Source organism: Marmota marmota, unplaced genomic scaffold, assembly GCF_001458135.2.
Source record: "Marmota marmota marmota unplaced genomic scaffold, marMar, whole genome shotgun sequence".
Lineage (NCBI taxonomy): Eukaryota > Metazoa > Chordata > Mammalia > Rodentia > Sciuridae > Marmota > Marmota marmota.
In genome coordinates, this window is record NW_025999977.1 from 30,335,615 (window position 1) to 30,357,116 (window position 21,502).

The 21,502-nt window shown below is 36.1% G+C and overlaps 1 protein-coding gene across 1 annotated transcript in view; it reads left to right on the forward strand.

The window, feature by feature from the left end:
• Window positions 1-697: 697 nt before the first annotated feature.
• The window catches only part of Dhx57 (DExH-box helicase 57), a gene marked incomplete at its 5' end in the record, with an annotated part of 37,861 nt that continues 17,056 nt past the window's right edge, over window positions 698-21,502 (forward strand). Inside the window, 10 exons of the mRNA XM_015479399.2 lie at window positions 698-912; window positions 1,179-2,014; window positions 3,468-3,646; window positions 5,514-5,635; window positions 7,141-7,336; window positions 7,855-7,979; window positions 10,642-10,775; window positions 11,877-11,931; window positions 17,183-17,388; window positions 19,856-19,972. Of these exons, the coding sequence (XP_015334885.2) occupies window positions 698-912; window positions 1,179-2,014; window positions 3,468-3,646; window positions 5,514-5,635; window positions 7,141-7,336; window positions 7,855-7,979; window positions 10,642-10,775; window positions 11,877-11,931; window positions 17,183-17,388; window positions 19,856-19,972 (2,185 nt within the window). The remainder of the gene's footprint in view (window positions 913-1,178; window positions 2,015-3,467; window positions 3,647-5,513; window positions 5,636-7,140; window positions 7,337-7,854; window positions 7,980-10,641; window positions 10,776-11,876; window positions 11,932-17,182; window positions 17,389-19,855; window positions 19,973-21,502) is intronic.

Genomic DNA, 21,502 nt, shown 5'->3' on the forward strand with positions numbered 1-21,502 from the left:
ATAAAAAAAAAAAAAAAAAAAAAGAACACAGGCTTTGGGCTGGGCTCTGTGGCTTATGCAGCTTTGAAGGCCTAGGCAGCCTCAGCAAAAGCCAGGCACTAAGCAACTCAGTAGGACCCTGTCTCTAAATAAAATACAAAATAGGGCTGGGGATGTGGCTCGGAGGTCAAGTGCCCTTGAGTTCAATCTTGGTGGTAATGGTACCCTCCCACGGGGAGGGGGCAGGTGTGCCAAAACATAGGAGCTGGGGATATAGCTCAGTTAGTAGAGTGCTTGCCTCACATGCACAAGGCCCTGGGTTCAATCCCCAGCATCATAAAAAAATAAAAATAAAAAGAATACAGGCTTTGGGGTCAAACTGTTATTAGTAAAATCTCTAGTTTTTCCTTACCATAAATAACCTTAGGTAATTACTAATCCTCTCTTAAGTTTTAGTTGATCATCTGAAAAGCAGGGATCAGTATCTTGCAGGGCTATTAGAAAAAGTAAAAGAATGTTTACATATAAAGCACTTAATATAATATCTGGCATTTAATGAATGCCTGCTAAATGTTAACTGCCAAGATATAAATGAACAGTTCAATAAAAGATTAAATCAGTAACTGAAGAGTAGTCAAGATTCTATGTCCTTGGCTCCTTGAATTAAATTCTTAAACCCTTGCTAAATTTCTCTTGAAGTAAGTAGAATTAACATCTAATACATGAAAATGTTACCTTTGCCAGAAGAGGAATTTCTGGGGAGGAGGAAGATGATGAGCCTGATTGTCTTGATGATGAGCAGTACTGGTCAGCTGGACAAGAACCTTCCCTTGCTCCGGACTCTGATCCTTGGGAATATGCAGGCTCAGGCCCAGTTGAGCCTCATATTCCAGAATTTACAGTCTCACCATTTGCAGTGCAAAAACTTTCCAGGTGATTGCTTTTTGTTATTTATGGGATTTGGGAGATAATTCAAGGCCAACTGAAATCATTATAAACCCAACTACCTTTCCTTGTGTCCTTTCCGGCAGTGCATGATATGCCTAATATTCTATCTTTTAGAATAGAGGATTAGTATCATCAGGGACACTCTTTCAAAACATGGAATACGTGTAGTCATGAGTATATTTAAATGAATTTCTCTTTAGTGATGTGATACTACTTTTCATATGTCACTTTTGTTGTTTTGCCCTCGGCAGGTATGGCTTCAACATTGAACACTGTCAAGCAGCTCTGAGGATTTGTGATGGAGATTTGGGGGCATCACTAGAGCATCTACTCATCCAGTGTTTTTCAGAGACATTTGGAGAAAGGATGAAAATCTCTGAGGCAGCTGGCCACGCAAGCTTGGATGAATGTGTGGAGCAGCGACAGGAAGAGGCACTTGCTCTCAGGTCAATTTGTGGAGAAAAATTTATAGAAAGAATTCAGAACAGGGTCTGGACCATTGGATTGGAACTGGAATATTTGACAAGTAAATTCTGCAAATCCAAGCAAAAGGAAAGCAAAAATGTGCGAGAGGCATCACCTGAAACCTGTAAATTTTACCTAAAAGGAAATTGTAAATTTGGATCAAAATGCAAATTCAAACATGAAGTGCCCCCAAATCAAATTGTTGGACGAGTAGAAAGAATTGTAGATGATTCTCATCTTAATGCTAATGAAGATGCATCTTTTTTATACGAGCTTGAAATCCGATTTTCTAAAGACCACAAGTACCCCTACCAAGCTCCCCTTGTGGCATTTTATTCCACCAATGAGAATCTACCTCTGGCTTGTCGTTTACATATTTCTGAATTCCTTTATGGCAAAGCCTTGACACTTTCAGAAACTTCAGAACCTGTTGTATATTCTTTGATAACCCTGTTAGAGGAAGAATCAGAAATTGTCAAGTTACTGACAAATACCCATCACAAATATAGTGTCCCTCCTGTGAATTTTCTGCCAGTATCCTCTGGGACCAGAATAAATAATCCAGCCTGTCGTAAACCAGTGATTCCAAATCATTATTTTGTTTCAAGTCAAATATCAGAAGGTATGTAAGGTGTTGTTCTTGGTGGAGGGGGGGACATTCAAAATGATGGATTAGGAATCAAAACTTTTGAGAATGGTATAGGATCTTTCCCAGTGATCATGGGCAAGTTATTTAATCCCACGGCCAAAAAGCATGAGAATCCTCGGAAGTATAATTGTGCCTGACTTTTATTATAAGGCCCAATTGTGTCACTGTGGTTGGGCTCCCTGTACTGAAAGTTGGAAGCGATATCTAAGTTTGATGTAATGACATAGAATCTGAGGGTTGGAAGGATTTTAAGACACTAAGGACACTAACTGAAATCAGAAAATCTGTTTCATTTAATTTATTTGATTTCATATATTTGTTTCTTATACTATATACACTATCCTTTCCCTCTGTTTATAATATAGTAGGCTGCCAAAATTTACTAGAATAGAGCTATCTTTAATAATCCCTAAATCCTTAAATAAAGAAATATTTATGCAGGCTCTGGCTTTGTCCAGATCAGGTTTGCCATGCATGTTCTTATACCACAGATAAATCCCCTTTTCAGCTTTCATCAAAGAATTCAATATTAGTTCATCTTTCTTGAGGAAAAAAAAAAGTTTTCATTATTTCATGAGTTTCCTGGGTAAACATCAATACATAGAGAACAAGGATGCTGAGGTATGGATGCTGGATGTTTATGTGGGCTTGCTTTCTGGCCATCTGACTCACTGCTCACTAATATCAGCTTCTAGTACATAGGGTTCAAATGTGTTCCTGAAAAATGAAAAATTATGTGTCATGGATTTCTTCTTAATTTCAGCTTTATTGAGGTATCATTTATATACCATAAAAATTCACCCTTTTAAAGTCTATAATTTCTCAATTGTTAATTCTTTGTTTTTAATTTGGTTTAACAATACCACTTAAACTTGAGTAAAGTTTATTTGAAGATACATTTTACTTATTTATTATTTTTTTGATACCAGGGATTGAACCGGGAGCTCTTTACCGCTGAGCCACATCCCCAGGCCCTTTTTTATGTTTTATTTAGAGACAGGGTTTCGCTCAGTTGCTTAGGGCCTCAATAAGTTGCTGAGGCTGTCTTTTTTTTTTTTTAAAGAATTTTAATATTTATTTTTTAGTTTTCATTGGACACAACATCTTTTTTTGTATGTGGTGCTGAGGATCGAACCCGGGCCCGCTTGAGCCACATCCCAGCCCCTGAGGCTGTCTTTGAATTCCCCACAATCCGCCTGCCTCAGCCTCCTGAGCCACTGGGATTATAGGCATGCACCACTGTGTCTAGCTAAAGATGCGTTTTAATTCTTTAGCAGTGGAAGTAGTTTTGAAGTAAATAAGCCTGCTTTATTCAAGTTTCAACTTTTTCTCCATTTGATGATTTTATTGTTACTTCATTAGACAGTGACTTCCCCCCTTTACTAAAAAAAGGGAAAATTGAAAATGTTTACTTCTTTCCTTCAAGTTGGAAAAGAATCAGAACCTGAGGAGGAGGCAGAAGAGGATGAAGGTCCAGCACCAGTTATAGTGGAGAATGAAAGCTATGTGAACCTTAAGAAAAAGATTTCCAAAAGATATGACTGGCAGGCAAAATCAGTACATGCTGAAAATAGTAAAATCTGCAAGCAGTTCCGGATGAAACAGGTACTGTGTGCTGAGAGATGGGCTAGCATTGCCCCCTTGATGTCTGGATGAAGGGATTCGGAGTTAGGAGGCTTTGGTTACCCTCCGTAGTATCTCTATTGGTTCTTTCTTTAATCCTTAGTGGTTAAAGTTTCAAAATGCTACCACATGTAGAAACTTGGGTGCATATGCTGGAAATATGTTTTGGAAAACCTCACAACTGATAAATAGCAAACACACCTGTATACCAAATTCTTAGAATCATGTGCCTTTGGTACTATGATAGATAGTCTGATATATAAAAGAAATATTAATAAATGTCATTTACATTAGAAAATCAGTGTATAAAAGAAGATGGGTAAGACCCCATTTCAAAGGTTCATAGGATGAGTGCCAAAGGTCATGTAGATGTTAAGTAGCTACACAGGGTTCAACCCTGTTCTCTGTTTTCCAAAGTCCATGTTATTTTTACCCATTTACATGAAAATTATCAATTTGATTAGTGTGATAAATTTATATGATAAAATTATATTCAGGAAATGATATATTGGTATAAATTTTTTTTTTTTTTTTTTGAAATGGTGCATACTGTGTTGCCCAGGCTGGTTTTGAATTCCTGGACTCAAGTGGTCCTCCTGCCTCAGCCTCCCAAGTAGCTGGGACTACAGGAGTGTGCCACTGCCCCCTGCTTAGTATAAATTCTTGTTGTTAAAAAGTACAGCCACAGTTTTTCTTTATTTTTAAATTTTGTTCTTTTTCTTTTCCTTTGTTTTTTTGGGGGGCAGTTAGAACCAGGGCACTCTACCATTGAGCTATATCACCAGCCCTGTTTTTTTATTTTGAGACAGTGTCTTGCTAAGTTGCCCAGGCTGGCCTCAAACTTGTGATCTTGTGATCTTCCTGCCCCATCTTCCCAAGTTGTTGGAATTACAGGCTTGTGTCACTGTACCCAGCTACTTTTTAAACTTTTAATTGACACATAATTGTTCATGTTTATGTTCCATGTGACATTTAAATACATGTATATAATATATGTAATGATAAGCATAGGGTAATATATCTTTATGTTGGGAACATTCCAAATCCTCTCCATTTTGAAATATATGATTAATTGTTGTCAGTTACTCTACTATGCTATAGAGCATTAGGAATTATTCCTCCTATGCAGCTGAACCTTTGTACCCATTAACCATTCTTTCTCCACTCCTCTTCTCCCATAATTTAAAAATACAATAAAGTGTTTATACTGCTGGCCACTAGATATGAAACTGATTAACATAATTGTGGCGAAGAGACAAAAAGAATCCTTTGGCAAGTGCTCTTACTGATTTTTTTTTTTTTTTTTTTTTTTTTGGAAAAAATCTGATTTGTGTAGAGCTATGCTTTCCACTATGGTAATTCTTAATCACCTTTGGCTATTCAAATTTAAATTATTTCATTAGAGTAATTTAGTTCCTCAGGAGTATTATCCACATTTCAAGGACTCTTTATGCACATGTGGCCAGAAATTGCTTATATTGGACAGTGAAGGTATGGAACATTTCCATGAACACATATGGTCCTATGAGACAGTGCTGGTATATAGACGCTTGTCAGGAAGAGCTGTATAGATGCTAAGCGAGAGGGGTTTATTATAAGATATTTCAGTTTATTCAAATGTAGGAAAACTATGTATATTCTGTAGATTATTCTGGTTGATTTTTTGAGTAGCCAATCTTCTGACTAAAGTCATCTGCATCCAATCCCTACAAATCTCTGTAATGCTGTCTCAGAAGAAATTATTTAGAAAGAACAGAAAGGGTGAGTCCTACTGGAATTCTGAATTCAGAACCTTGTGAAAGAGGATTCAAAGGAACATAACTAATGCCTTATCCTTGATTTTTATTAGGCTTCCAGACAGTTCCAGTCAGTTCTACAAGAAAGGCAGTCACTCCCTGCATGGGAAGAAAGAGAAACCATTCTTAAATTGTTGAGCAAGCACCAAGTGGTTGTCATAAGTGGTATGACTGGGTAAGAAAATAATGTGTTTGTGATACAGCTTTCACTGATAAATATGATATGTACAGTGGTTACTATATCTAGTTGTACTTTTAAAAAACCTCTATTGGTATAATTGGCACTTTTTCCTGTTGGATATTAAATAATATTTTACAGGGGTTGGTATTGCAGCTTCTGAAGACTATAGAGCCAAATTACAAAAAAAAAAAAAAAAAAACCTCAGAAATTTATCTAGGAGTTTATAGATGTTGTATACTTCTACCTCAAAACAATTTTAAGGCAAAGGGTTCAGCGGAAAACTTTTAACAAGCCCTATTTTTAAATTTAAAAAAATAGTTCTAGACATTTAACTTGAAAGCTCGTCATCTTCTGAATTAATTCTGGTTTCTCTTTTTTTTGCGGGGGGGATACCAGGGATTGAACTGAGGGGTACTTGACCACTGAGCCACATTCCCAGCCCTATTTTGTATTTTATTTAGAGACAGGGTCTCACTGAGTTGCTTAGTACCCTGCAGTTGCTGAGGCTGGCTTTGAACTCATGATTCTCCTTTTTCAGCCTCCCAAGTCACTGGGATTATAGGTGTGCGCCACTGAGCCCGGCAATTTTGATTTCTTTAAAACTTTAATTTTTTTTCTTATAAGAATAACTTAAGGGGCCTGGAGTTGTGGCTTAGTGGTAGAGTGCTTGCCTAGCATTTGTGAGGTATTAGGTTCTATCCTCAGCACCACATAAAAACAAATAAACAAAGGTATTGTGTTTATCTACAATTAAAAATATTTAAAAAGAAAAAAAAGGGACAACTTAAGGCACATTATCTTTCCTGTTTACACTCTCCATGTGTTATATGAACCTATTTATCAGGGTTAAGCTGCAGCCTTAATTTAATTCTTTTTTTTTTTTTTTAAAGAGAGAGAGAGAGAATTTTTTAATATTTATTTTTTAGTTTTTGGCGGACATAACATCTTTGTTTGTATGTGGTGCTGAGGATCGAACCCGGGCCACACGCATGCCAGGCGAGCGCGCTACCGCTTGAGCCACATCCCCAGCCTTTAATTTAATTCTTTATTCAAAAGTACCCAATTTGATAATTATGTTTGTGCCCAAATCACAGGTATAGTAGTAATCTTGCATCTTATAGTTTCTTATCTTTTTAGCCTTAGTCTTTTAGCCAAATCAATATACATCAGAGGTGGAATTTTAATAATCATAACCTAATATTTCTTATTAGAATTCATATGTAGAGTTCACATCTTTAGAGAAATTTATAGGCTGAAATATGATGTTATGTTCAGTAGCCCCAATTTTATAAATGATATTAAACTATTATGTGATTGCCTTTTTAATCTCAGGTGCAATTTCCTGGAATTTATTAGCTCTAGGTAATAAATCAGTGGGTGCTCTTTGAAGACAGATGAAGCTGATTAATTAGTTTTATCACTTTCCTCATTACCTGTGATTGCTTTGTTAACTAGCCCTTGAAAACTTCATTTTAGGACTCATTTGTTTTGACATACAGATGTGGGAAAACCACACAGATTCCACAGTTTATTCTGGATGATTCTTTGAATGGGCCACCTGAGAAAGTGGCTAACATCATCTGTACCCAACCCCGACGAATCTCTGCAATCTCTGTTGCTGAACGAGTTGCTAAAGAAAGAGCAGAAAGGGTGGGTCTGACCGTGGGATATCAGATTCGGTTAGAAAGTGTCAAGGTTTGTATGCTTTGCCTGTTTCCCACTAACAGAAATGTAGTTTACCTTTGAAAAGTCTTTGGGGTTTAGATTTATGGGCAATTTGGGATCTATGCTTTCAAGTTATTTTAAATTAATGTCAATCTTCAGTAGGGCAAAAATCCCTTTAGTAATATTTTGATACAAGAGCTCTTATATAATTGTACCAAATTTCCTTTATTAAAGTTTCTTATTTTTTAGTAGCAGAGTGATCTAGTATATTCTCTGGAAGCTTAGACCAATTTAGAATTGATTTCATCACTCACTTTTTAATGATAATTTTGAATGCTTTTCAAGAGAATCTTAAATTTAAAAGTTTGATGCAAAGCAAAAAAAAATTATTGTTTTGCCTGCAAGAAATTGTACATTTTTTATTGTTTCATATTAAATGGAACCACTGTTGTAGTTAATATTCTTTGTCCTTATCTATTCAAAATGTCTTGCCAGTAAATATTTTTTCAGTAGTTTTATTCATGCTTGGTATTGCCTTTTTGTGTAAGTCTTCAGCCACCAGACTGTTATACTGCACCACAGGAGTGCTGCTGAGAAGGCTAGAAGGAGATACGGCTCTCCAGGGAGTTACCCATATCATTGTTGATGAAGTTCATGAGAGGACAGAAGAAAGGTAAAATGATTTTTTCTATCAAACATACACATACATAAAATGAAGACATAGTAGAAAAAAATTTGTTCTCTCTCCAGTTGAGTTTAATAGATTTCGTAATGGTAATTTGCCACAGGGAAGGCTATATTAGAGAAAAGGAACTGCTTTTTCTTTCTTTCTTTTATTTAATATTTTTTTAGTTGTAGTTGGACACAATACCTTTATTTATTTTTTTATGTGGTGCTGAGGATTGAGCCCAGCACCTCACACAAGCGCTCTACCACTGAGCCACAACCTCAGACCCAAAGAACTTCTTTCTTGAGCTGCAGGGTCTATAGCACTAACAATGCTAGCTAGAAAAGCACATATTCATCACTAGGAGAGTTTTCTGATTAGATGGACTCAACATTGTTGAGTTAGAAGATACACCTCTCACCCTCTTGGGCATCATACTAAGCTGAACGTTCTACTCAGGAGGAATATAAGAGATGTGATGCATGCTGTAGTTGATAGATTGGTCAATCTGTGCTTCCTTGTCTTTTTGGTTATTCAGTCAGCAATTCATATATATATATATGAACCTGTCTTCATTATCAAGTGATACATTAGTTGCTGGGAACACTGAGGTAAAAAGTATATTTGGTTACCTCTGACTTTTTATAGTTTGATAGAATGAACAAGTAAACAGTTACAAATTGGAGCATACTGTGAAGGAATAAACAGGAGCTGTGTTTGGAGGGGAAAACTCATGGTCAGAGACCATATTGCCAAAAAAATATTTAAGTTGAAAACTGAACTGTGAAAGGGAGTCAAGTGACAGGTGGGGCAAGAATAGCATGAGGGAGGATTCTGCAGTGGGAAAGGGCTTGGTGTGTCCAGAAACTAAAGGAAGAATGTGCCTGGTATGTAGTGAATGAGAGGCAAAGAAGCAGGGGCAAAAGGAAACAAGAGCCAAAATCTTCCAGGGTCTTATAAACCACAGATATTAAGGCATTTAGGCTTTATTTTAGTGAATTAGAAGTCATTAAAGAATTGAGGCCTAAAATTAAAATTCTTGGTATTTTAAATACTGAGGAAGGGCTGCATTGATGGACGGCATTGATCATAGTTTGTCACATAGATCATGCCCTAAGATGTGAAAAACACAGTGGGAAAAATAAAGACATTTCCTTAAAAATTACGAAGTTTTCTCATAAAGTATTAAGTTATTATATGTAGCTTGAGAAGAAGAAAGAATCTAAGTAAACTTGGTGGACTAATAGAAAAAGAGAAAATAGCTAATTACAAAACTTCAAAAAACAAGAAACTTGGAGGACCCAACTGATAAAATGTCTGTAACTGAATAGGGAAGATGTTTAACCAGAAGATTATTAGAAGAAATAAAGTGCACTGATAAACTAGTAAATAAGAAATACAAAGTAATTAGAAAGAAAAGCAGATTTCTAGATAAAAAAGAGTAGATCAAAATAGAAGGAAATAATTCTAAGACAGTAAAAAATCTTAAATGATTATATCTGTATGCGTCAACATATGTGTTTACTTTGTTAGAGATAATTTTATTTTTAGACCTTTTTTTACACAAGTAATAAATACAGTTTGTAAGTTAATGAATGTTCATTGAACACTCAGTTTGTCCCAGGCATTGTTCTAGACACTGGAGGAGTGAACAAATAAACCAAAATCCTTGTCCTTGAAGAGCTTATTACATCCTGATAGTTAAGGGAGCAAGGTAAATAAGTAAAATATAAAGTATATTAAGTGTTGAGAAGAAAAGTTAAAGCAGGGAAGGCATTTGAATTTTAAAGAGAGTAGCCAAGGAAGGCCTTGCTGAAAAGATATCTTTTGAGTAAAGACTTGAAGGAAGTGAGGGAGTTACCTACGTGGAAGACTGGAAGAAGCCCATCCTGGCAGATTAATGCCAGGAACAAAGGCCCTGAGGTGCATGCCTCAGTCAGTTCTGGAGCTAGTGAGTTAAGGGTGAAAGTAGTAGAAATGAGTGGTAGGAGTGCAGACCTTGTCATGTAGGGCCTTGATATTAAGGACTCTAATGAGAAATCACTGAAGGATTTTGAGCAGAACAATAGCATAGTCAGATTGACATTTGAATGGAATTATTGGATGACCACATTGAAAAGAGATTGTAGGGAGTCAAGGGCTGAAGCAGGGAGGCTCCTTAAGGTATTGCTATTCTTCAGTAAATATCATTGCACAGTTTTTTTCCACTAGCAGTATGGTTTAGAGGTGTTTTCATGTCATTATCCAGTCTCTTATTCTTTTTATCTGCCTCATGTTATTTCATAGATTAGATGGTATAGTTAACTATTTCCTGGTTGATGGACATTTAGATAGTGTTTGTTGTTTTACTGTTACAAAAAATACTATGATGAAAATCTTTGTATATGCTTTTTGTATACTCATAGATATCAAGAAGTAGAATTATCAATTTTGATGATAAATTCTATTGCTATTTTGATTGTCACTATACTGAATTTATTTGGGAAAGAATTGATATCTTTATAATAGTAAGTCTTCACATCCAGGAACATGACACATCTTTCTATGAGTGTTACAGTATTTTTTTTCACACAGTCTTACATATTCCTTGCCCCAAGTATATCACAGTTATTAATTTTCATATATTGAATATGTTTGATCCTCAGGTGTTTCTTTTATTTTTCTCTAGTGACTTCTTACTGCTAGTTTTGAAGGACATTGTGTTGCAGAGGCCAACTCTTCAAGTTATTCTAATGAGTGCAACTTTAAATGCTGAACTCTTTTCAGAATATTTCAATTCCTGCCCAGTTATTACTATACCAGGTGATTAAAATGCATCTTGCATGTGTATCATTCTAATAAGCAAATATATTTTAAAACTCATTTGAGATATATATTGATTAGTATTTATACCTCTGTCTAGAGGAGAAGTGATTAATTTATAACAAAATCATAACTATATAATGTGATTGACAGGTAATAATTCCATTTGCCTGAAGATTTTAATTTTGTATATGACTTTTTAAAAAGACTTTATTATTTAGAATTTCTAGCATTCTATTTTGATTTTTTTTGTTTTATTTTTATGTTTGTGATGCTGAGGATTGAACCCAGGGCCTTCCACATGCTAGGCAAGCACTCTATCACCCAGCTACATCCCAGCCCCTGATTGTGTTTAAAATGAAAATGTGTGTTTCTAGTGGTAATCAATCAAAGGGAAGATATGTCTATGTATAGTATACTTGTTCATTTCTGGATTGTACTATCTTTCTGGATATTGTTCACTCAGGAGGGAAATGAAGTTGGATAGCCTGTTTTCTGTGGGTGCTTTCACAGTCTCATTGTGCAGTTGACTTATCACTTTGGGCTTTGGTTTATATCCTTCTACAATTGATTACCAAAGGGACAATTTGGAAACACTGACTGATAAGTTATAGTACTGTTTGTTCTGGTTGTCAGAATGTTGACAATAGATTTTTAAAAGAAACTATATGCTTGATCTAAAATACAAATGTTAAATGTTTAAAGGTCACACATTAGGGAAGAAGGGAGAAGTTGGGGAAGGTGTAACAGGTTAAAAAGTGCAAATTATCATTTCTTTACCTATCCACTTCTCTTTTCTTTACTAACTGGAATCTACCTTCTCCACTTTGTCATCAAAAACTTTTTAATATACACTTTTAAGACCACAGAACAAATAGGACTTAAATGTGCCAAACTTTGTTTTAAGAGAATCTGTGTGTGTGTCTGTGTGTGTGTGTGTGTAAGTATACATATTTCAGTCTCTTTGTGCAGTTGACTTATCATTCCGGGCTTTGGTTTATTCTACAATTGATTACATATAAATATCATTCAATTAACATATATAACAAACATTTAATGGGCATTCTGAGACTTTTCTATTTTGTTTTCTTGTTTTTCTAGGTCGTACATTTCCTGTTGATCAGTTTTTTCTGGAAGATGCAGTTGCTGTGACAAGGTAAGGAAGATGTTAATTAAGTTACAACAAACATCTTTGAAAACAGAATTATTATTTAATTTCAGAATGCCAGGATACTAATATGCGTGTTAGTCTTTCTTCCAACTTTTTATTTGAACATTCTATTTTCTCCTTTGTTTCAGCAAATTGCCAATACTTAAATCCCTTTACTTACTAACTGTAACTCTGGCAAGTAGTCTAATCTTTTAGTATTATTAGTTATTGATGGACCTTTATTTATTTATTTTTATATGTGGTGCTGAGAATCAAACCCAGTGCCTCACTCATGCTAGGGAAGCGCTCTACCACTGAGTCACAACCCCAGCCCTAAAATGGATATATTAATATTAGCTTATTTGCTGGGTTGTTATAAGTATTAACTGATAAATTAATAATTGCAAAATGCTTAGAACTGAGGGCTGTGGTTGTGGCTCAGCAGTAGAGTGCTCATCTAGCCACGTGCAAGGCGCTGGGTTCGATCCTCAGCACTACATAAAAATAAATAAATAAAATAAAGGTTAAAAAAAATGCAGACATTGCCTTAAAAAAAAATGCTTAGAACTGTGCCTGAGACATACATGCTTAGTACATGCATTATAAATGTTAGCTATTATTATCATCATCATTCTACTCTCAAGAAGTTTGCAGTGTAGTCTGAGTGTTAAGCCGTCTGTATGAGTAATCCACAGTACTAGGACAAAAATGACACTGTCCATTGTACACAAACAGATTTCTCTCTTGCTCTTTGGGAATTCCCCAAGATTTTATCCTTGCCCTATTTCTTCTCAATATTAAGCTCCCTAATGGCTATCTTAGACTCATGGGATTATAGCGGTCACATCTGTGACAAGAACGCCCAGGTCACCATCTTCATTTCTAAACTGTACGAGTAAGGATGAAAACACCCAAGATATGGCATCTTAAACACAACTCAAAAGTTTTTTCTTCCTATCACTAAGAAGTCCTATTACCTATGTTTTAAATAGTACAGACTTCTCAAGCAAAAAACCCAAAATGTGTGGCTCTCAAATTTTAGAGTACAATGAGAATACTTAGGGAACTTATTAAAACTGTTATTTTCTAGGTCCCATGCTACTTCTGTTGAATTTGAGTTTGCCTGTCTTTATTTTCCTTTTGTGTGTGTGTGTGTGTGTGTGTTGCTGGGGATTGAACCCAGGGCCTTGTGCATTTGAGGCAAGCACGCTACCAACTGAGCTGTATCCCCAGCCCTTGTCTTTATTTTCTTACTTCCTAAACTCACTAAATCAAATTCTTATAAGTGTAGAATTGGTCATGTTCCTGCGCTTCTAGAAACTTGCATTGGCTCTCTATTACCCAGACTCTGGACATTCAAGACCCACATCAGCTGACTTCAACTATATTTAACCTCCCTTCCTACTGTACTCTCCTATCACACACCATCAGACTACTCACTGTTTCTCAAATATGTTATGCTGCTACTATCTTTGCATCTTTATTTCTATCTTCCTCTTCCTTATCCAGTTATTAACACTCAACTCCAATGCTGCCTCCATGAAATTTCCTTCTACTATAAATTCTTTTTTTTAGTCACCTCTATTTTGTATTTGTTCTAGTTAGTTATATATGACAGTAGAATGCATTTTGACACATTATACAAAAATGGAGCACAACTTCTCATTCCTCTGGCTGTACATGGTGCAGAGTCACACCAGTAGTGCAATTATACATGTATATAGAGTAATAATGTCTGTCTCATTCTACTGTCCTTCCCATCCCCTCAGCCCCACCTCTCTCCTCATTCCCCTCTGCACAATCCAAAGTTCCTTCATTCCCCACACTCTCCCACTATGGATCAACTTCCACTTATCAGATAAAACATTCTGCCTTTGAATTTTTTTGATTGGCTTATTTCACTTAGCATGATATTCTCCACTTTCATCCATTTACTGGCAAATGTCATAATTTTGTTCTTTAAAGCTGAGTAATATTCCATTTGTATATGTACCACATTTTCTTTATCCATTCATCTGTTAAAGGGCATCTGGGTTGGTTCCGTAGTTTAGCTATTGTGAATTGAGCCGCTCTAAACATCTATGTGGCTGTGTCACTGTAGTATGCTGATTTTAAATCCTTTGGGTATGAACTGAGGAGTGGATGGCTGGGTCAAATAGTGGTTCCATTCCAAGTTTTCTGAGGACTCTCTATACTGCTTTTCATAGTGTTTGCACCAATTTGCAGTCCCACCAGCAATGTATGAGTGTACCCACATCCTCACCAACACTATTGTTTGTATTCTTGATAATTGTCATTCTGACTGGAATGAGATGAAATCTTAGAGTGGTTTTGATTTGCATTTCTCTAATTGCTAGAGATGATTAACATTTTTTTCATATGTTTGTTGATCGATTATATTTCTTCTTCTGTAAAGTGTCTGTTCAGTTCCATAGCCCATTTATCGATTGAGTTATTTATTTATTTATTTGTTTTTGGTGTTAAGTTTTTTGAGTTCTTTATATATCCTAGAGATTAGTGCTCTATCTGAGGTACGTGTGGTAAAGATTTTCTCCCATTCTCTACACCTTTCTTTACCTTATGATTGTTTCCTTTCCTGGGAAGAAGCTTTTTAGTTTGAATCCATCCCATTTATTGATTCTTAATTTTACTTCTTGCACTTTAGGAGTCTTGTTAAGGAAGTCAGGTCCTAAGCCGACATGATTAAGTCTGGGCCTACTTTTTCTTCTGTTAGGCGTGGGGTCTCTGTTCTGGTGCCTAAGTCTTTGATCTACTTTGAGTTGATTTTTGTGCAAGGTAAAAGGTAGAGGTTTAATTTCATTTCGCTACATAATGGATTTCCAGTTTTCCCAGTACCATTTGTTGAATAGGCCATCTTTTTTCCAATATATGTTTTTGGTGCCTTTGTCTAGTATGAGATAACCGTATTTATGTGGGTGTCTCTATGTCTTCTATTTTATACCATTCATCTACATGTCTATTTTGGTGCCAATACCATGCCATTTTTATTACTGTTGCTCTGTAGTATAGTTTAAAGTCTGGTGTTATGATGCCTCCTGCTTCATTCTTCTTGCTAAGAATTGCTTTGGCTATTCTGGGTCTCATTTTTTAAATGGAATTTCATGATTGCTTTTTCTAGTTCAATGAATAATATCATCGGGATTTTAATAGGAATTGCATTAAATCTATATAACAATTTTGGCAATATGGCCATTTTGACAATATTAATTCAGCCTATCCAAGAGCATGGGAGAGCCAGGCACAGTGGCACATGCCTGTAATTCCAGCGGCTCGGGAGGCTGAGACAGGAGGATCACTAGTTCAAAGCTAGCCTCAGCAAAAAGTGAGGTGTTAAACAACTCAGGGTAGACCTTGTCTCTAAATAAAATACAAAAAATAGGGCTGGGGATGTGGCTTAGTATTTGAGTGTCCCTGAGTTCAATCCATGGTACCACCCTCCCTCCACCCCCTCCCCCCCAAAAAAACAAGAGCATGGGAGATCTTTCTATCTTCTAAGGTCTTCTTCAGTTTCTTTCTCAAGTGTTCTGTGGTTTTCATTGTAGAGGTCTTTCACCTCTTTTGTTAGATTGATTCCCAACATTTTTTTTTTTTACTTTATTGTGGATGGGACAGTTTTCCTAATTTCTCTTGCAATGGATTCATCACTTACATATAGAAATGCATTTGATTTATGGGTATTGATTTCATATCCTGCTACTTTGCTGAATTCATTTATCAGTTCTAGAAATTTTTTGGATCTTCTAGATACAGAATCATGTCATCTGTTAATAGTGATAGTTTGAGTTCTTCTTTTTCTTTTGGATCTCTTTATTTTGTTTGTCCTACTATACATTCTTTATTAGAAATCCTGGGTAGAGGCTGGAGTTGTAGCTCAGTGGTGGAGCACTTACCTAGTACATGTGAAGCACCACAAAAAAGTGGATGAATAAAGTGGAGGTATTGTGTCCATCTACAACTAAAATAACTTATTTGTCATGGGTACTTTTCTTATATACCTAGCAATATTTTTTTCACCTGTTTTGTGGTATAGTGAGTTGCTTTGATCTATTCTCACAAGTTTGTAAGTTTCTTGAAGAGTATTCATTTTTACATTCCATACAGTCACTGTTACCACAGTTCCCTGCACAAAGTTGGTATTTGATATGTAAAGGAACAAATGAATATTGAATGTAAAAAGAGGATATGACATTTGATGAAGGGAAGGGGTTGGAGAAAATCAAAATTTGTATCATCATAGGTTTTTAAACCTTTTTTTTTAAAGTTCAAGTACAATGTCTGCAAATGAAATTTTGTAGGAAATCATGAAGAAATGAGAGCTAAAATAGGAAAGATCTGGCTGAAAGAAGGCAAAAGGAAGGACAGAGTCCCTATTGTTTTTTTAAATACCAGAGATTGAACTCAGGGGTACTTAATCACAGAGCCATATCCCCTGCCCTTTTTTTGTATATTTAGAGACAGGATCTCCCTGAGTTGCTTAGAACCTCACCAAGTTACTGAGGCTGGCTTTGAATTCATAATCCTCCTGCTTCAGCCTCCTCCTACAGGAGTGCAACATTTCACTTGGCCGCCTATTTGTTTTCCATCCTCCCATTCCTTAATTTTCCCAGGGACTCTGAGAAACCTCTGGGGCTCTAGGAAAAATAGTTTCAAACCAGTTATCTAACTCCCTCAAATGATGAGAAAATAAAGCCCTTTGAAATTACTTTACTAAAAAGTTTCCTAGCAAATTGGTTTAATTGTAAACCTTGGATTTAAATCCAAAGCTTTTGGTTGCAAATCTAGTCATTTTCCACTTTGCCATGAAGTCTAATAGTATTATAATGGACAAATACTAACTAATGAGAAAATTTTGATATATTTTGAAGATGGTTTTGTAGAGATGTTCAGCCAAAAACTAGTGTTTTGGGTTCAAATTTTGTTGTAACAATGGGGAGTTAGCTGCCTGGGAATTATAGTTGAAACTACTGGGAATAGATAAGATCACCAAAGAAAAAAATAAAATAAACAACATTTCTGAATGTCCTTGATATTTTTCTTGGATAGGACTTTTATCCAAATTTTTATCTATTCTAGACAGAACCAAAGGTAGAATTCTAGATTGATTGGAAGGATAGCATGAGTTAGGCAGAAATAGGGCAACATTCTGCTGAATGAGCACATGAAATAAGTGAATACTTTTGTTCTTTACCAGCAAATCCACATACATAGACAAGTTCTTTTTGTCTTTTTTCTTCAGATATGTGTTACAGGATGGGAGCCCATATATGCGCTCCATGAAACAGATTGCAAAGGAAAAACTTAAAGCAAGACGCAACAGAACTGCATTTGAAGAAGTAGAGGAAGACCTGAGGCTGTCTCTTCACCTCCAGGATCAGGATTCTGTCAAAGATGCAGTGCCAGATCAACAGTTAGATTTTAAGCAGCTCCTGGCCCGCTATAAAGGTAACATACTTCCTAGTGAATATTATAATCATGCCAAAAATTTCTAGTGTTTTTCCCACCATGATGTAAAAGAAGAAAAATGTGGCTTTTTTATGTCAATTGCCTTTAATTTATCAAAACAACCTTAAACTTAGGAAAAAAAGCAGTTCCAGCCAATTGTGATGGTGCACACCTGTAATCCCAGCAGCTCTGGAGGCTGAGGCAGGAGGATCTCAGATTCAAAGCCAGCCTCAGCAACTTAGTGAGGCTGTAAGCAACCTAGGGAGAAAAGGTTATTCACATGTCTCAACATGAAAAGTAAAAAGGGCTGGGAATGTGGCTCAGTGGGTAATTTCCTTTGGGTTTAGTCCCTGTTACCAAAAGGAAAAAATAGCTGTTCCAACGTGTATGTAGATTATGTTACTATATTTGCCAAAATAGACAATTCAGAAAAGCTCTGAGACTATGCAGTAAACTCTTACACCTTTTACCCTCACTCACCAATTAATGTTTTGCTTTGTTTGCTTTGTCATTGGTTCTGTGTACCTGTGTTTGTTTTTTTTTCTGAATCTCTTGAGTTTCAGATGTGATGTCCCTTTATCCTAAGACTTTAATATGTACCTCCTAAGAACAAGAACATTCTCTTACATTACTACAATATAGTGATCAAAATGAAGACATTTAACACAAATACTTTTATTTAATCCACAGTCTATTATTCAGATTTTGAGAGTTCTCTCAAAAGTCTCCGTTATTGCCAATTTTTTGCTGAGTTGCTAAGACTGGCTGGGACTTGTGATCCTCCTGTCTCAGTCTCCAGAGTTGCTGGAACCACAGGCATGCTGGGATAACAGGTGTGCACTACCACACTTGGCTTAAACATTTTGATTTGTTAGATGCACCTTCCTCTCAAGTAAGACTCCACCTAGCTATTCTTTGTTCCTATGTGGTTTTCTGTACATATAAGCTGGGCTGAACACATAGAGGCCTGAAGGTTACTACCTTTGTTTTTTTGTTTTTTTTGAGATGGGATCCTGCTATGTGGCCTAGGCTGACCTCACACACCTGGGTTTAAGCTATCCTACCTTAGCCTCCCAAGCATCTGTGACTACAAGAGCCTGCCACTGTGCCTGCCTTGCTTAGTTTTTCTGAGAAAATTTTTGTTTCCCTATTTAAAAAATAAAACAAAAACCTTGACCTAACTGATCTCATTGCTCTTTCATTTTTTAGAAGATTAAATAATGTTTTCTAGCTCAATTTCTGGAACTTTTTATAGTTTTATAAAAAAAATGACAGTCTTTTTCAGGACATTTGATTAGTTAAAACTACCAAACAATATATATATATTTTAATTAACTATTTTCACTTCACTGCCTTTTTTAGTTCAGTGATACTTTCTCCTTTTTGAAAAATCTGACTATTTGGAATCCTGGCAAAGAAAAGTGATTTCCTGCTCTGCCCTCTGTATCCAAACACACCCTTGTTTGTGTAGTCTGTTTAATCCTTTCTCTCATTTTGCCCAACATGGGGTTCACTCTGCTAAAACATTGTTTAGAAACTGTGTTTTTGCCCCTCTTCAAACTTACCATCATCATAATAGGAAATTTCCCTTTCTTGATACTTACTGTAGTTATTTTGTTTCAGTTAAACTGTAGTTAGGGTGATGGACCATCAGGAGTACCCAGGAAGAAAGGGCCATAGTGTTTGGAGAATTAATCACCCCAATAATATGTTACTTGTTTTTAAAAGAGTTTAGGCTCACAGTACAATCCAAAGAACAGTCTTCTACCAAATGGTGTAGAAGGAGATTGTAGACCTAAGGGTCTGTGGATAGGCTTCAAGAATTTTGGGGAAGCCCTTAAAATCACATGTATGTTTTCAGGAAAGATCTATAAGTTTTGTCATTTACTTAAGAGAACCCATAGATTAACAGCCACTGTTGTAAAGATGCTAATAAAAGCTATGGCCTCTACGTGTTGCTTTCCATGGATTGCTGTTACCCTGACTATGAGCTAATCAGATCAGAATTTGATTGAATCATGAGTTTATATATTGTGTAGTGGTAAAAGGAAGGAAAGAGGAGTCTAAAGTAGTCCCTCTAGGTCTCTGTAACAGAGGCAACAGCCTGCTCCTTGAGTTATTGTTCAAGATTGACTCTAGAAAGTACTCTAGAGGGGGCTGGGGTTGTAGCTCAGTGGTAGAGTGCTCACCTAGCATATGTAAGGCCCTGGGTTCAATCCTCAGTACCACATAAAAATAAATCAATGAAATCAAGATATTGTGTCCAACTACAACTAAAAAATAAATATTAAAAAAAAAAGAAAGTACTCTGGAAATTTATATTTTCCAAGAAACTAAAAGATAAATGTTCACTTCAGTACATTAAATTAGAACATCTGTGTTAAATCAACTGAACATTTACCTAGTTCACAGGCATATTGTCTTCAATAAGGTATAATTATTCTTCTACTTTTTCCCTTTCTTTCAGGGGTCAGCAAATCAGTCATCAAAACAATGTCCATTATGGATTTTGAAAAGGTTAATCTTGAATTAATAGAGGCCTTGTTAGAGTGGATTGTGGATGGAAAGCACTCCTATCCTCCAGGTAACTGCGTCTTCATCCAGGCCGAATGATGCACAAATTAAACACTGTTTGAATCACATTGCAGACCACACAGGGAGGCCACAGAGCAGTGGGGTTAAGAGCTCAGCCTTTGGAGTCTAGTAAATTTTCCAGTTCTGCTCTTTAGGAATCCTGTAATCTTGTAGCCTTTATCATTTCTACTGAACATTTACCTAGTTCACAGTTTCCTATTTGTACAGTAAAAGTAGTAATAAATCCTCTTACATAAAGCTATTTCAAGAATTAAAATAAACCAGCCACATGGGGGCTGAGGATATAGATCAGGGTAGAATACCTATTTAGCATACAAAGGCCCTTGTTTCAAACCCCTGCACCACATACATGCGTGTGCGAGTTTACACACATAGTTAGAAAAATAAATAAAAGAAATCATAGATAAAGCACTTAACATTGGGCCTGGCATAGAGTTTATGCCCAGTAGATACTATCTCTAATAATGGTTTATGAAACACTTACTATTCATATCAACACTGATAACAGTGCTGTTGCTGTAGCACAGAACAATCACTACTTTTCTCCTCCTCACTGTATTCCTATCCAAGTGATCTTCTTCACCTCACTTGCAATCCCTTTCCCCAGAGCAGACACCCCAGATCTTCTTATAACTCAATCCTTTGCATGATTCAGGTTTCTGCTTACATGTCTTCTCTGCAGAAGATGTCTTGTCTTCCCCTATCCTATTATAATATCCAAAAATGATTTTCATTTCATTATAGCACTTAACACGGTCTATAATTAGACTTTTGCTTACTGACCATCTTCTTCAGTAGAATGTAGAGTCCTTCAGAACAGGAATTTCTTGTTCACTATTATATTTCTTAGACCCTGAACATTTAGGCATAGAGGAAATATTTGTTGCATGAATAAAGAAAGGGCAGTCATTATTGGGTGATCATTGAATAAAGTGATTTATGTGCTTGTTAGTACCTCAGAGAAGTGAGAATGACTGCCCTCTTCTGCTTAAACTTAATCATTATGTAGTATTTTCTAAAAAAACTAAGGCATATAAAATTATTAAAGTGCATTGTTTTTCTTCTTTTGGCAAATAATCAGTTGTGGCTAATATATTATCAGTAGATTGAATATCTTGTTTCATGCTAAAAGAAAAGACTTACTGAAAAAGAAAAAGCATAGAAAGTCAAAAAGAAATATTAGAAAATTACCTAATATCAAAGCGAAGTAGATATAGTGATTAGAGTATATTTGTGAATATTAAACATATTCCTGATATAGATGGCAAAGCCATGAGGGCAGAGCAGATCATAAGGTGCATAAGAAAACCAGGCACAGTGGCACATGCCTGTAATCCCAGCACCTCGGGAGGCTGAGACAGGAGGATTGTGAGTTCAAAGCCAACCTCAGCAAAAAAAAAAAGTGAGGCACTAAGCAATTCAGTGAGACCCTATCTCTAAATAAAATACAAAACAGGGCTGGGGATATGGCTCAGTGGTTGAGTGCTCCTGAGTTCAATCCCACCCCACCCATCCCACC